Here is a 17,218-nt window from a genome sequence, read left to right as displayed (position 1 = left end):
ACCATTGCATTTTTGGTAGGTTTTCGCCTTCGGGAAGTGCCTGGGTGGCTTATCGGCGTCAAACCATTGTCCTCAACGTCTTCTGTTGTAGAAGATACAGTTTTCATCACACTTGAGAATCCGATCCAAAAAAATAACATTTTGGTTGCGCAAAAGCAAAGAAGAACATATTTCGACAATTTTTGTCGACCGTTCAAATTGTTGAGTACCCACTTTTCGAGCTTTTTGACCTTTCCAATATGTTTTACATCATTAAAAACCGCATGGGAGCTGACGCCCAGGTCTTCCAGCATCCCACGCAACGGTTATGATAAGACAATCTTCACTAGGATAATCAAAAAATTACATAAACTCATATATAAACATTATTTAAACTCTGATGGGTTATAAACAGGTCTAATGCTTTTAATCGCTGTTAACGTTGCCTACTCGACCGTTTTATCGTACTCCTGCAGACCACGGTTGATAAACCAGAGAACATCAAATAATCTCTCACATACCTATCACGATAGTTTGATTTATTTGTTTCTGTTACTTTTCTCATTGAATTGTTTCTAAAATTTCAAACACAGAGGGTTTTTTAAGGTTGCTTTTCAAGTATGCTTCTGATTTTCCATAAATTTATGTTTCACGCATTTCGATCAGATTTCGCGAATTTTTGATGTCATTCTTGCGCAAACAAGTTTATTGGGTTGGCACTACTGCACGTTTCCCCTGAGAGTGAATAATTTGTAGGTGAATCCCAAGCGCGTAAGAAACATAATCGCTACTCCGACTCATATATAAATGAGTTTTTAATAGTGTATTTATTCATATATGCGATTTTCTCGTGATTCATTCTTCTTCATCAAGTAAAATATCGGTAAGTAATTTATGATGCTTCGAAGCTATTTTTATTTAGATGAAAAAAAATAACGTTACCTCAAAACAGAATATTCTCTCAAAAGAAAATACCCCAATATTTTAAGGAGCTTGTATCTACTAGGTATTTAAAAATGAGTAGGTAATGATAAAGAACGAATAATTAGCAATAACAATATTCTGATACGATAATAACGACTAATGCATTCATCAATTTTGCAATACAATAAAGACGTGCATATAATGAATGAGATACCGAAAGAGAGAACTGAATTTTAGTCGTAGACAGAAATAGACAGAATATATCTTAAAAAAAGGCGCTTCAGTGATTCCTGTAGTGGTTGTGGTTTTAGTTAAGTATCTTAATTTAATTTGTCAATGGTATAGTGGATACCTAAATTAAAATAAATGCAATAGCCTGCGTATTTATTCAAATATGGATAATCTTAAATAACCATAACCATATTCAAAAGACTTTTTGGATACAAATGGACTATTTTACTGGTTGCGAATTGCACTTGTTGTAGTTACTCTATCGAGTTTTATACGTGAACTGTCATTACGGGGAATGTGTGTAATAGACACTAGCTTTGAAAAAGTGTGACATAGAATACTGAAAAAAGGTTAGTCTGTCTCTAGTACCTAAGAGGATCTTGATAGTAGGCGCAGGGCCTGCAGCAAGAGCTTGTATCTTTATACATTTGCAGTCCCCAGATTCAACAAATGCGTATATATTCATCGACATAACGCGGCCTTATGAACGCTTTATTACCACCCTCGGCACTCCTACGGTATTGACGAGACACCGGTGATGCTTTTGCGCTAGGGGATATTGAAACTGTTGTGGAAAATGGGAAGTACCAAATTTAGTGAAGCTTTTTATTTTCCATCCCCAGATTGATAGAATATAACAAGCCTAATATAATAATAACACGACATTATTGAGCAAATGGATGGAACATCGAGGTATTCTTGGCCGGACAAATACATTTATCATTCTTGGTACATGAAGTAAAAAGTCAAAAGAGGTATTTTCTACACATTGATTTCTTCACAAAACATTATTTTTCATTGAGTTTCAATGATTGTCACTCTTTCATACTAAAATTACAAAAACTCGCTTCTAAATAAAAGGTATTCTGCAAATCAGGTCTTGAATTTTCGCTTATAAACTGTATCAAAACAATTGAAAAAAAATACATGAGAATAACCAGCTAATATTCATATCTTATCAATACTTTGAAACTTCTCCTACGAGCATTGCATTTTATTTTCATACCAATTTTATAAATTAAAATTATCTGAAAAAACCAAGATTGATATTTTTTTTTGTTAGGAAACACTTATTAATTGTTCAGTAAAAATAACTTTCGAAATTCTATTTGTTTGACAGAAGCATAACTATATTCAAAACAATAGAAACGTATTCTGCAATTTATGCTTCACCAAATCAAATAATTTGAAAGTATCACGATGGTTATATTCGCAATGTATCGTTACTAGTTTCCTGAAAATCTTTGTCTTACAGCAAATTGTCTTTGAAATATTGACCATACTGATAAAAATAATTACGGGGTTCAATTGGAGACGTATTTCGTCTCGTTCGTTGTTATTTCAAAATTCCAAAGTGGTTCAGTACGGGACAAGTATATAACGTACTGTAACTCTTTGTACTAATATAAAATATTTAACAGTTGGGCTGAAAAGTTCGTAGGCTAACTTACAGACGATTATTCAATCAAGCTAAAGAGTTAGGTAACTGGGAGCTTTATAAAACTACTCTAACGACATTCAACAAGGCAATTAGGAAGGCAAAACGGAAGTCTTGGTGGAAGTTCAGTGAGAGTATATCTGATTTACCTCGCAGCACAAGAATTCACAAGATTATTTCTAGAGCCGACTTCTGAAATTGGGTCGCTTAAACGACTCGATGGAACATTCACGACCTCTAGTAAAGAAACGTTAGAGCTTTTGATAGAAATCCACTTTCCTGGAAATCTGACTCTTGATAACAACCCACCTCCCATCTTCGAGGTCGCTAAACGCCAAAAAAGAACGCTTGGGAGGTCGTCAAGAAGGTTATCACAAACCGGCAGTTGAATGGGATATCAAGTCGTTTCAGTCCTTCAAATCTCCTGGAGAGGATGGTATATTTCCAGCTCTTCTTCAAAACGGACTGGAAATAATTTTAACTATTTTCATAAAATTGTATAAAGCTAATCTGGCGTGGAACTATATACCACCCAGTTGGTTGGCAGCAAGGGTGGTATATATATATACCTAAAGTGGGTCGGTACGACCACCCTTAATCGGTACGACCATCCTTAATCGGTACGACCAATCAGCCTTACATCCTTCCTGTTGAAAGCACTTGGCAGGATACTGGAGGGTCACATCAGGAGGGTTGCATTATATGCATCCCCCCTGAATAACCACCAGTATGCCTATCAAACCGGCAAATAGACAGATTTAGCATTGAATAACCTTGGAGAGGAAACCTCTCAATCCCTTGACTACAAGGAGATTGGAGTTGCTGTATTTCTCGATATTGAAGGAACATTTGACAATGCACTACCTAAAAGTATAGGATCACCTCTGGCTAGGAAGGATATAGAATCGACCATAACCGGCTGGATCTATGCCATGCTAGTAAACAGAACAGCAACTACGACTATTCAAGGCGAGGCTATCAGGTTCAGGGTCACCAGGGGCTGCCCTCAAGGTGGGGTATTATATCCCCTTCTGTGGTCGCTCCTGGTGGATAGTCTGTCAACCCCAGTAAAACTGTGATTCCCTTCACCAAGAGAAGAAAACTGGACGATCTAACGCCACTTTCCCTCAATGGTGTGGTCATTCCATTTGGAACGAAGGTGAAATATCTTGGTATTGTCCTTGATAAATGACTCACCTGGAACGCTCACTTGGAAAAAGTTTTACACAAAGCCAGACTGTCCCTATGGACATGTCGAAGAATTTGTGGTAGAGAGGATTGGATCCTCCGAGAGAAGTAAATATTAAGAGCAGATGGTTCGAATCCAAATTCAATAACTTTCTCTGTTTATAAATTTTTAGTTGGTTCTAAGCGTGAGAGTTTATGTATACATTCGATAGATTTTTTCTGAGGTTTTTTAAATTGTTTAACAGTTATGGTATTTTCAGGTCCCCATAGAACTTCAACATTTTAATCGAGATGGTGTGAAACTATAATATATGTTCATCAAATATATGTGATCGTTATGATTTCGATAAGCGGTGAATTTTTTTTTCGTCAATATATTTATTCCAACTAAGAGTGTCATCAATATAGAATCCGAGAAATTTTGTTTTGTTTTTGTATACCTATATCATTATTTGCAAATTTGATTGGCGGAAATCGATTACGTTCGAGTTATAAACATATAAGATGATTTTGAAAAATTCAATATTGATTTACGAATTTGGAACCAGAAATACCTACATTTTATTCAGATCATGAATTACTTCATCTCTCATAGAATCAAAGTCAGGCACAATAAATGATGTTAGTGTCGACTGCAAATAGCTTAATTGAGTCTTTCAATTTCAACAATAAAATATAATTAATGTAAATGAAAAATGATAAAGGTCCCTAAACTGATCCCTATGGAACTCCATGTGGTGAATTCTCACACTGATTGATTTTATTTCCGATAGTAATAATTCGACTTTTCTAATCTGAGTTATTTTTGTAGGCTGGATTAATTATAGCTTCTACAATTCTTCAAAGAACCATTTGTGATGGATCCAGGCATGAGAAAGTTGGTATGTATCTTTCCCTATTCAACAAAGTTGAGCTACATTTCAGTTTCCCATAATATTTTTGAATGTTTGTTTCAAAATAAAAAAATCTGTACCTAGTGAAATACACTAACAAAGAAATTATGAATTCTGAATTTTGATAGGGTTATCCATCATATTTAAGCTGTTCCTAGTAAAATAACTGATAACAAGCCAACTCATATCAAGTGCTGTCAAGAACTTTTCCTGATAAGGTCATTGGTGAAAATGATATACTTTATCTATGACGAATTATCTATTTATATTGATTTATATTGCTTGAATCTGTTTTATGTAAACAAAGGATGAAAGGAGCATCACTACTTTAAATTTGATTACGAATTATCGTTTAGCCTGGAAAAATGCATCACAATTCGAAAAACATGTGTAAACTGCCCAAAATAAGTTTTTTCCTGTTATTGGTTTGAACTGTCACGCCGTAGGGGTTGCATATGCCACTGGCAAAATATTGTGACCCCACGTCTCACATAGCTTTGAACTACTCCCGAGAAATTCGAAACGCAAAATTGTGCTAATATATGTATATACAGGGTGGATTTTTTTGGTTTCTTAAACCAAATGGTGATGGTGATGTCTGAAGTTTTTTAACTAGATTCCAGTCATCACCAGAAGATGACAAATGCCGAAACGTTGTGAGAATAATCCTCATGAGGATAAAATATACAGAACACGGAGCGAAACCTGAGAAAACAGCTGATCATACTTTGTCCGTGAGAATTGTCGTTTTGTTCGGGTTGAACCGCGCCTGGAGTTTTGTGTTCGACGTTTCGGCTTCAATTTTGTAGCCATTTTCAATTTATGTGACTTGCCGCCGGGGTCTCAATCTGCCTACTCCCCAGGTACTGACACGAGTTATCTCTAAGGTCTCAATCTGCCTACTACTTAGATAGAGAAGGCAACTCGTGACGGGACCTTTGATTGCATTTTAATTAAATTTTGTTATTTTTTTTTAGAAATGCAATGATAACGGTACAAAATCTAACGAGGAAATGAGTGGTACCTCATGGTTGTCGCATCGTAACAGATTGTTCCAACAAGCAGAGAAACATAAAAAAAATCATTCTACATTAGTTAACGAACGTGAAAAACAAAATGAAGTAGTGACTGAAAAGATTCATCCATCCTCCACTTCCGTTCATGATTCTGATATCGTAACAAGTAAGAAACATGTATCTACTCCATCAAATGGATCCATGAATAATGGTGAAATGATGGCAGAACAATCTTCCAAAGAAAATGACACCAAAATCTATGAACTGGAATGCTTGGATGTCATTCAACACTTGGTAGTTGGGTTGACTACTGAAGATGATATATTCTTCAAAATCATCAACAAAATCCTAGACCTAACCACTACTGAAGATTCAAAACTCAAGTGAGTATTTCGAGCAAATATTGTTTACTTTCCAAATCAATTTTTTTAAAATTATTATTCTGGCATCGACTGCTGAGGTCATTAGCCATTTTGTAGTATACGATACCTGTTTATATTTTGTTAAAAAGGTCTGTTGCTTTTAGAAAGTTCAAAACATTTCTTAACCGTCATCAAAGTTTGGCAATTTTCGCAGGATGGTTGTCTTTGTCTTCTCAGTATATAAGAGGATGTTAAGTTCGTATGTCCTATCCTAAGTCGTGTTTTTATGACTTGTTCTCTTCTCGTTAGCCCTTGTGGAAGTCTCATGGCTGCAATATCAGCTTTGATATCTTTCAATTTTTAATCTTTGTTTGTCCATTCGTGTTGCTATGTGTTGAGTATTGAGTTTTTATGAATTTTTTTGTGTCATTTGGACTCACAGGTATATTCAGATCGACATTATTCTCAGTTGCAGCTCTTGCTGCAGTGTCAGCTTTCTCATTACCGTCAATTCCTATATGACTAGGAACCCAAACAAATACGATCAATTTTCCTTTGGACTGGAGACAACTCATCAGTGTTAAGATTCTTTGAACCAGTGGATGTTTACTGAAAGAGTTTTCAATTGCTTGAATAGAACTCAGCGAGTCTGTGCAAAGGATGTATGAATGAAAACTACATAAGTCCATGTATAGTAATGCTTGCTAGATTGCATGAAGTTCTGCTGTGAAAACACTCGCTTGATTCTGTAAAGTCCAGAAGTGGGTTGATCCCAAACATGCGAAAGCACTTCCAGTTCCTTGCTCAGTCTTCGATCCATCCGTGTACACTATATGGCTACTCGGGTATGTTTCAATTATTCTTTTGAATTCAGCCCTGATCACCGCTGGGTAGATTTCCTCTTTGTTGAATACAGAACAATTTAAGTTGCTTTCAATCGGTTTCATTTTCCACGGGGGAGACTCGCAGAAACCTAGCTTGTATGTATCTGGAAAACGGGTATCCATTGAGGACAACAGCTCTTTCAGTCGTTCACCGGTTGGGCAGAAAATAGTAGGACGTCTTGCGTAAATGGATTCGTCTTCCTCTATAAACATACATGGAAAATTAGGGGGAACAAATTCTAATCCCGTATGCTGCTAAAAGTTGGTTTCTTCTTTATTTAAGTGGCGGTATCTCTGCTTCACAACACAATGATTTAAGCGGACTAGTCCGGTAGGCCCCCAAGGCCAGTCGCAATCCAGTACAGTGGATTTTTATCCCCCTTTTTGAAATTCATTGATAAAATACAGCTAGGGTGTTTCCTAACTACGGTAAGAAACTTTAGAGGGTGGTTCCATTTAATTTTTTTTCCCAGATGGCGCCCAGTCGCCATCTTGAAAGTTTCATTTCTTAATTTCAGTTCAAAATTAAGTATTCATGCATTAATTTCACTATCCCAAATTTCAATTTTTTGAGTTGACCCGTTCAAAAAATAAAGGAAGGAATGCACTGTATATTGTCCATGGATAGTTTTTAGAAGTGATTTTTTTTCTGATTAATTCGGCCGTTATTTGATGAAGATCCATAGTAATTTCAAAAACTACACCTAAACGATTTGATCTCCACAAATTTTATTGAAAAAATATATCATATCATGTTTTGCTAAACATTAGCTTTTTCAAGTGATTAATACATCAAATTATCCATACATTCATATTTATATACTACAGGTAACCATAATTGAGACTACCTGTTAGAAATTACCTGAACCTCTACATCTCGTACCTGCTCAATTATGATTACCTAAAGCATATTGCCTCACATCTACATCAATAATAATTCTTTCTCGGTTTTTAAGAAAACAAGTTCAATAATAGTGATCTATTCAAATCTAGTTGGCCATTCATTAGAATGTTTAAATTTTTGAGTTTATTAATTTCCATTGCTTCCAAATGATTCAGTTTCAAACCTTTATTTTCAATGTGCAAAATTTCGAACTCTTCATTTAAGATGTGATTTTCTTCTAGAAGATGATTTGAATGTGTTGAATTTGTTTTTTTATTTACATAGCTTTTATGATGTTCCTGTATTCGATTCCTAAATTTCTTTCCAGTTTGACCAATATATACCTTGGGGCACGTTCCACACTTTAATTTATATACTCCTGATTTCTCGAATTTGGATGTTTTATCCTTATTATTTTTAACTAGCTTTCCCAACGTATTACTTGTTCTATATGCAATTTTAATATCTCGATTCCTCAAAAATGAAGCCACTTTTTCCATTGGTTGTCCAAAGTAGGTTAAAGCTCTATAATTTTGATTATCTACCTTATCAATGGAAAAAACGTCTGAATCGCTTTTGTGCAGACTTTCTTGGCAAGTATTTTGTTTATTAATTCGGCTTTAAACCCATTGTTTACCGCAATTTGCCTGACGATATTGAGTTCGTTATCAAAATTATCTATTATAAGAGGAACATTGACTAATCTGTGAATCATGCTATTATAAGCTGCTACTTTGTGTTGATACGGATGTATCGTAATATCCGTATAGGACGGTTTGTGATAAACTGAAACATAATGTTTGTTGTTCATTCTACTAATTGTTAGGTCAAAAAAATTGATTGAGTTGTTTGTTTCTATTTCAATACTGAATTTAATGTTTTCATGAATTTTGTTAATATCCCTATGAAAAGTATCTAATTGCCTCTTAGTACCTGTAAAACATAGCAAAACGTCATCCACATATCTATGCCAATACAAGAAATTCTTAATCAAAGGATGTTTAAAGATAGACTTCTCTAGATTATCCATGAAAATTTCTGCAAGTAAGAGGCTTAATGGATTTCCCATAATTAAACCTTTTGAGGAGGAATAAATATTGTTGTTGAATTGAAAGTAATTTTGGTTGAGACATAATGACAGAAGGTCAATTATTTCTCGTTTTATGATTGGGTTCACTCTATTTTTACCTAATAATTCTATTACTAAAGTAATAGTATCATCAGGAGGTATGCTGGGAAATAGATTCTGCACATCAAAGGATACTAATTTTGCGTTGTCTAGTAGAGGTATGTTCTCTATTTTATTGATTAAGTCATATGAGTTCCGTAGACTAAATTTTGGTTGGAAGTTACAATGGTTTAAGATGATATTGATTAGCCTTTCTGATAATTTCACTGATAGTGCAGTGACAAAGTAAACCACTGGTCTAATTGCATAACTCTTTTTGTGCAGTTTTATGAGTGAATATAATTTTTCTTCTCGAAAACGAAGCTTGATATGAAAAAACACAACGAGGAAAAAAGTGTATTTTCAGTTTCTTGATTTAAAAAAATTTAAAACCACACAAAAGTCAGTGGCGTTCTTTTTTTTTTGAATTATTGTTGACTGTTGTGCCCACTGAGACGCCACTGGACCTACTATTTCAATCTAGTTCGGGCAAAATAAGCGCCTTATTTCTTCAAATAACTGTAGCAATTTCAATCAAATCGGTGTGAGGATATTCATGATATTTTATAAATACCTACCGTTTTTTTTAAACACCAACGCCCATTATCTCTGAAACGAAGCAACTCCGGATATATGTTCATGAAACCTTTTTTTTAACGACATAACGAATCACCCTCTGAAGTTTCGTACAGTAGTTAGGAAACACTCTGTATATCAACTAAATTGGTTAAAAATGCAAAACAGAAGAGGATTGCATTTCGCCTGTTTCATTCACAAACTGATAAAAAAACAACAATCCGCTTATTTGGTAAATAAACTCCTTCTCAGACATCAGATACACTCAAGAAACCTTAGATTTAACAATAATTTTGACATTCCAAATCATTACAGCACTATCTATGAACGATCCTTCACGTATCATGCTGTAACAATGTATTCAGTGAATCTTTGAAAAATTCATTACTACCGCTATTCAAAAGTAAATTTAAAACTGAATTGCTCAGCCAATAGTTATCCAAACATAAACATTTGTATTTCATTTTACTATTGTCCTGAAATTGCCATTTATTTTTTGTAACGTTTCTTTTTTTTTCAAACGTGGTTGAGTGGAAGAATGGGGCTTTGCTAAACTCCGCCACGTAAAATAAAGATCATTTTTTATTATATAGGCTAACATTCATAATATGCCTAGTTTGTATATCTACCAAACTCTATATATAAAAAATAATATTTTAATTATTCCTAGAAATGAGCAAATCCATGAACATTTTACCAGAAATAACTCTCAACTACATCAACCTTATAGTAGATTGACACTATCAAAGAATCATCCCATGTTATGTGGGGTTAAGCCAGTGGTCGCCAACTTCTTCAATGTGTTGAGCTACTTTGTTAATTTTGGAATAAATAGCGAGCTACCCACACGGAAGCCACGTAACGCAACGTAAATGAAATAATCCGCAGTTAATTTATTATTATATGTATTTATTTTACTATTTAACTGGTAATACATAATACATAGGTACTTATAATAAACTAATAACAAAATAACTAATATTACTAGTACGTACTTGTTCATAGCTACATTCCTACCTATCAAACGAAGGTGTTTGAAAAATAAACAAAAACTTTTATTCAGCCACAACGGCATGTCACGTATGATTTGAAAATAGGTAATAATAACAACAAAAAAGTAACGCACTTTCATGAACATAAACATTGAAAAATAAAAAAGCACGTTCAATGAGAAGGCTGACACTTAGACTCATCAATAATTTTTTTAATGTTTGCAGTATAATTTGATGCAGCCATTCGAATACAATTATCCAAATGTTCATCTGTAAGTCGATTGCGATATTTGTTCTCAATAAACTTCATATTGGAAAAAGAAGATTCACACAAATATGTTGAACTGAATAATGCTTTCACTTTCAAGGCAACACGGCATAGAACTAAATATCTGTCTTTACTTACAATAGGCCAGATACATTCAGTACTTGAGACTAACGATTTAAAGGCTAAATCATTTTGAAACTCAATGACTTCCATTTCTGTTGCAGCGATGTCTTCGCCAAAGTTCTGCATAACACAAGTTGCAAACTGTTGGATATCAATTTCCATAAAGGGTGAAACAACAAACTACGCTACTAAAGCCATTTCACTGAAATCCTTAAAACGATTTTTGAAGTTATTCTTCAGGGTAGAAATTATTTCTGTATGATATTTGTTGTCATAGGGTTCTAATGGATTTTGAGATATTTTTTCTGAAAGAATAGGAAAATGCTTGGCATCACTGTTAATTGGGTTTTGTTCCCATAACTTCAGCTTTTCGATAAATGCTTTTATATCATAAATCATTTCCGCTAGTTCTTTGTCTCTCCCCTGAAGCTGCAAATTAAGTTCGTTTAATTTCTCTGTAATGTCTACGAGAAAACCAAAATCTCTAAGCCAGATTGAATTTTCTAGTTTCGGAGTCGGTTCATGGCGTTGTTTGAAAAACTGAACTATGCCAGATAGGACATCATTAAAACGTTTCAGCACCCGTCCTCTACTTAACCATCGGACTTCAGAGTGAAGGAGTAGGTCCCCGTATTGACAGTCAACTTCATCGGCCAAGGTTCTGAATAATCTTCTTTGTAACACTTGAGCTCTAATCTTGTTCACAATTTTTACCACCAGTTTCATAACGTTGTTTAGTTTCAGGAAATTTCCACATAATGCTTGCTGATGGATAATGCAGTGGTAACAGAGAAATTGCGGAAAAGTTTCATCTTTACGACATAACGCCACCAGACCCTTATCACAACCCACCATAGCTGGAGAGCCATCGGTTGTCAAGCCTACCATTTTCGATATTGGAATTTTCTTGGAAAAAATAATATTTTTTAAATGAGAATACAACTCATGTCCAGTAGTGTGTCCTTTCAGTGGAATGGACTTCAAAAGATCTTCTTTAATCGTAAAATCACTAAAAATCATCCTGACAAACTCGGCCATCTGGGCAGTGTCAACGACATCTGTTGATTCATCCAGTTGAAGTGAAAAATAAACACATTTATTTAAGTCAGTTCTTAACTGTAAAAAAATATCATTGCTCATTACTTCTACACGTCTCATCACTGTATTAGCAGAAAGTTGCATAGATTTTATGGCTGAAATTATCTCGTCTTTATTTCTAAAGTTGGCAACGAATCAGCAGCTTCTAAAAACGCCTGTTTTATCATTTCCTCGTCTTCATAAGTTTTCTTTTTTTGTGCAATTATCTGGGACACACGGTACGATGCTTCAGTTGCAGCCTTATTTTTGTCGACTGTTCTTAAAAATATTGATTGTTGTCCAATTAACTGCTTTTTTAACTGCTTCAGTTACTCCTTCCTGGCGTCAGAACGTAGTGGGAATGATTTTTCAAAATTAGAATGTACAGTTTTATGATGTCTCTCAATATTCTCTTTTTTAGCAACGGATACCGAAGTATTACATAACAAACACACATTTTTATATTAAACTTCTGTCTGGACGTTGGTTACGCGTTCAGTTTTAAACTAAGCGCAATGTCGCCGCGCCGTGTGTATTTATCCCGTTCAAAGCAATCCAGATCGTTCTCGAACACTAACGCGCTGGTCCGGCTGGTCGGTTCTAGCTGATTCTAGCTTCATGGCGTCATCGGCAGATCGCTCACCGCAACGTTGCCGCTGTTTATGTTTAATATTATGACAATTAGATTTTTTTGTAGAATTTTCGGAAGCTTCTCTGATTTTTGCAGTTTGTATTTTTTAAATTAAAATCGTTGTGAGAGCTACCAGAATTGCCTCCGCGGGCTACCGGTAGCTCGCGATCGACAGGTTGGCGACCACTGGGTTGAGCTATATAATAAGCTTAGTAAGAACATTAAATCCTCAAATATCAATGTCTTTAAAAGGCGACTTAAGATTTTTATATTGCAAAAGGCATACCACTCTGTGGCTGAGTTTCTCCTTGGATCCTAATTTAATTGTACTTATTATTGAATGTACTCATTACCTTTTTTTATATATGTTTTGTTTTATATTGACTTTTTTATGTTTGTTTGACTTGCTGAATCAGCCAGTATTTCATAATGAGGTTTTTTTTCTAATTTTATTGTAAAGGAAAACTGATTTAATAAATGTTTGATTGATTGATTGTAATAGAGATTTATGAAATATGAATTAGTTAACATGGATTATGGAATGACGTACCCAAAATTTTAAATATTTCGAAAGTGAAGTTTCAGATTTTTCAGAAGTTGTTTTGGATAGGTATGTCATTAGAGTAAATATTGATGTTGGGCGAGTTTCTTACATATTTTATTTTTACCTTCAAATGAAAAATATACTAAGGAAAACTCTTGTTTTTGTAGAGCACTCAAGTACGATTTGTTTGATATTCTCCTGGCAAACTTACTGGAATGCACTCCACAGGAACTGACGTCCATTGAACAGGAAATCAAAGGTACTGATCAGTTCAAACATGTGATTAGCATAAAACTTAATATTCTCTATTGATCAATACAAGAGGTGAACCTTATACTCAAATAGATAATTATACAGAGAGTTGTAACTAACCAGAAGTAAAGTAGGCCTTTATTTGCCATGATCATTTGGCGGATTATTTGACTATACTGCATAGTTGAACTCAACTTCATTTCACTATTACACTGCCAATACAACCAGCGTGGTCCAAACAGCACTGGCTAGTATCTCAATCGCCACAAAAGAGATAACGAGGAAAGGAACTTCTGGCAAAAACAACAATCTGCACTGACAGCAGACAAGCCCTATTAGCCTTGAACAGACAACGTGTTACCTCAGGGCTGGTACTAGAGTGCCACCAAGATTTAGCCAAAGTCTCGGTAGATAATAACATTATCCTGAGATGGGTTAAAAGGCATGACAGGAATAAAGGTAATCGCATTGCCGACTCTTTAGCCAAAGAAGCGGCTGGACTAAGAATTTTAGGACCCAGTGGTCCTAATGACTTGGACAATTGCGGAACTAGTCAAATGTTACACCCATGCTCAATCCCTAATGAGATGGGATGGAATCGAACGATGTAATCTTGCCAGTATCACCCTGGGTGACCCTGGGAAACTGGCGCCGAAGAAATGTCTGGCGATGACCAGGAAAAATCTACGCTTAAGAGTTGGATTTCTGACTGGCCACTGCCAACTGAGAAAACACCTCCAGAATATGGGGCTAGTGGACACACCTCTGTGCAGGATGTGTGAACAGGAAGATGAGACTGTCAGGCATGTCCTATGCGAGTGCCCGGAGTTATCGTCAATAAGAGGGTGTGTTCGGCGAGTCTTGGCCTACACCTGACGATATAGAGGAGATGTCTCCCATTGACCTGTCCACCTTCCTGGAAAGGACAGGATGGACGATGACCTAGGAGGACAACTCCTCGGGAGGATGTACATGTGGCCTAAGTACTGTGGGCTTACACCCACCCTCCCTACTCTACAGATACAGATATAACACAAAAACTTCAACTGAAATTCAGATTAATACTAGCTCACTTCGTACTACACTTTCAACTAGACCAGCCCCATCTGCCTGTTGGTAGTGTTTATATATCCCAATGGAAGTCTTTGAGAGCCGATAGGAATATTCTCGAGGCGACGCGACACCTAAAATGATCGAGAAGCACAAGTCGAGTTGAGCGCGATCTTGGCCAACTCACAGTAGATTGACGAAGACCAGTGGCAGCCGGCGTTATTTTTTTAGGGGATAAATCACAACAATATGTAGTTAATTTAGGTTATCTGAACATTTTCACAAGGTGAGAAATATCTGATACAAATTCTGTGAAATGAATCAGTAGACAGTTGTCCTGAAAATATTGAAAAGACAATTGATTTAGATAAATTAGGAAACACTTGCTACATGAATAGAATTTTACAAGTGTTGTTCATGACGAAGACTTTCGAAAATGAGGTTTTAACGATGAACGAGAACGGGAATGTTTCCTACTTATTCACCAAACTCAAACAATTGTTCATGCAGTTGCCGTTTCGTAAGAATGTATTATCTTCCCCACCAACCGATTTCCTGGAGTCTTTGAAGTCCACTAGATACTCGTTAAAACAAAAAGAGGATTGCTTCGAATTCTTGGGGTTCTTGTTGAATACTCTTCGTTAGCAAAAAAATAGCAGAATCAATACTCCTGACCGCTCTGGATTGAATGATACCGTACAGTTTATCCGTCTTGTATGTGTAGATCTTTTGCTGAAAAAATTATCACTTGTTTACTTGGTAGTAAACGTTCAAGAGGTAGCAAAAACGTATTTGATTTACTGGAACTTCAACTAGCTTTTTCTTATGTGACTGATAACTAGTCCGTGCAAAGCGTATTGTTAAATCATCTGAAAATGGAACTTTTAACGGGTGATGATCAACTGTATTGCCAAACATGCGCCAAACGAACTGACTATTATAAAAAAAAACAAGTATATCTGAGGCACCAGTCAATCTAATAATAACACTAACGATCTTCAAACATGACTCAACCTCTGACGGAAGCACCAAACTCTTACGAAAGTTCGATATAGATGAACAATTCAATCTAGCAGACCACTATTATAATCTTCATGCAGTCATTGTTCACTGTGGTTCTGGCGTTGAATCTGGTCATTATTACGCATTGGTCAAAAACGAAACGGACTGGTTTAAGTTTGACGATAACCGTGTCACTTGTTCTGGCGGTATCTTGGGCTTATTGGAGCCTCTGGAGACATTTTGTTTTATGAAAGAGAGGACATTAGCAGATCAGATGATGTGCATCATTTATGCATTCCTACATTTACAATTTTTATACTTAAAAAAATGTTGGTGCATATCACCCCATTAAAAAAATATCTCAAAATGAAAAGGACAGTGAAACTTCAATTTTCTTTTCATTTTCAGCATTGGTCCTTCCTGATTCACTAAAAAATTTTGTTGTGGACAGTAACGCTTTGGAAATAAACACATTTTTGGGCAAGTAGAATACTTTAAGAGCCATTCGATTCGATTAAACAGTATATTCTTTGTAGGAGGTTTCTCTTCAGTTGTTTTTGCAGGTTGTCTTTCTAAAGATGGTGTAAAGAAACGAGTGGCTATCAAAAAACCTTTTCAAAACATATTTGAAAAGAGAATTATGAATGAAGCGAAAGTATTATCTGAATGTGATCATGAAAATATCGTTAAAATATTTGGTATAGTGAAGAAAAAGCCAATAATTGCTATCGAGATGATGAGTCTGGGAAATTTGGAAGAAGCAATACTGGTAAGGAATCATAGAAAAAACTTTACCTAGAAATATAGTCATAGATTGATTTCCAATGTTTCTTATGACATGTTTGGAATGTTTAAATATAATGAAGCAATCTGAAAAATGTCCATCAAAGACTTGCCACTTACTTACGAGTACATAAAAAAATATTAGTGTTCAGTTATTGATTTATGATGTTCTGCTACCTGTCATTTTTGAAATATCAAATAGGCTGATAGAATATTACATTGATTTTTTTCAAATGAAAGTAGTATATGTCGGTTAAAACTGATTCATTGAAAAAAATATAAAAGTTCAACACGTTGTAAAAACCCAAACCGGTTGCAACTGCTGTTATAGACGTCTTTTTATAATATACTGTTGAGCTCCGAGTTATTTATTGATGTTATAGTTTTTTTATTTGAAAAAAAGTTGCATCAAAATAAGTTAGCAACAAAAACATTAACATTTCATGAAATATATACTATTTACAACATTGAGGCTAGAAACTGGGTGACATTGAAAAATACTATACTATGTGGAATGTCCATTTCTACTAGGAACCCTATGACACTTCCAAAGTTACATTGTTCTACAAGAATTATCTTCAATTCTGAAACTGATGCTGAACTTTCATTGTGTCGCAAAACCGGGGCTGGAGAAAAGATTTATCGGGGTCGTCCTCTGTATCAGTGAAGGATACCTACCTCATCAGCCAGTAACTGTTTCATTATCTTTTTTGAGCTTTGTGCAACTAGTTTTAATATATCTTTCGTTTAAATACGGTTAGATGAATAGAATAGAATTTATTCGTGCAATGCATTCATAAATAGTGGTCGCATACGTCAATGGGATAAATAATATATAAATTAAAATCAATGTAACACAATACAGTCAAATAAATACATAAATATATATATATATATATATATATATATATATATATATATATATATATATATATATATATACATATATATATA

At 35.0% G+C, this 17,218-nt stretch overlaps 1 protein-coding gene across 4 annotated transcripts in view; it reads left to right on the top strand.

Annotated features, from left to right (window-relative positions):
• Window positions 1-708: 708 nt before the first annotated feature.
• The window catches only part of LOC111505465 (tyrosine-protein kinase Mer), a 38,487-nt gene continuing 21,977 nt past the window's right edge, over window positions 709-17,218 (top strand). For 3 of the 4 annotated variants that reach the window (XM_023160274.2, XM_074174089.1, XM_074174086.1), the window contains exons 1-6: window positions 710-862; window positions 4,572-4,641; window positions 5,631-6,052; window positions 13,345-13,436; window positions 15,890-15,961; window positions 16,018-16,250. In XM_023160274.2, coding sequence (XP_023016042.2) covers window positions 4,618-4,641; window positions 5,631-6,052; window positions 13,345-13,436; window positions 15,890-15,961; window positions 16,018-16,250 — 843 coding nt within the window. In that variant the 5' untranslated portion in view covers window positions 710-862; window positions 4,572-4,617. Of the gene's footprint in view, window positions 863-4,571; window positions 4,642-5,630; window positions 6,053-13,344; window positions 13,437-15,889; window positions 15,962-16,017; window positions 16,251-17,218 lie in introns of all 4 variants that reach the window. The other variant, XM_074174088.1, reaches the window with a different exon arrangement.

Source organism: Leptinotarsa decemlineata, unplaced genomic scaffold (assembly GCF_025532065.1).
Source record: "Leptinotarsa decemlineata unplaced genomic scaffold, Ldec_3_MD MMD2_tig00000505_RagTag_RagTag, whole genome shotgun sequence".
In the NCBI taxonomy this organism is placed as follows: Eukaryota; Metazoa; Arthropoda; class Insecta; order Coleoptera; family Chrysomelidae; genus Leptinotarsa; species Leptinotarsa decemlineata.
This window is presented reverse-complemented; position numbering and strand designations above follow the sequence as displayed.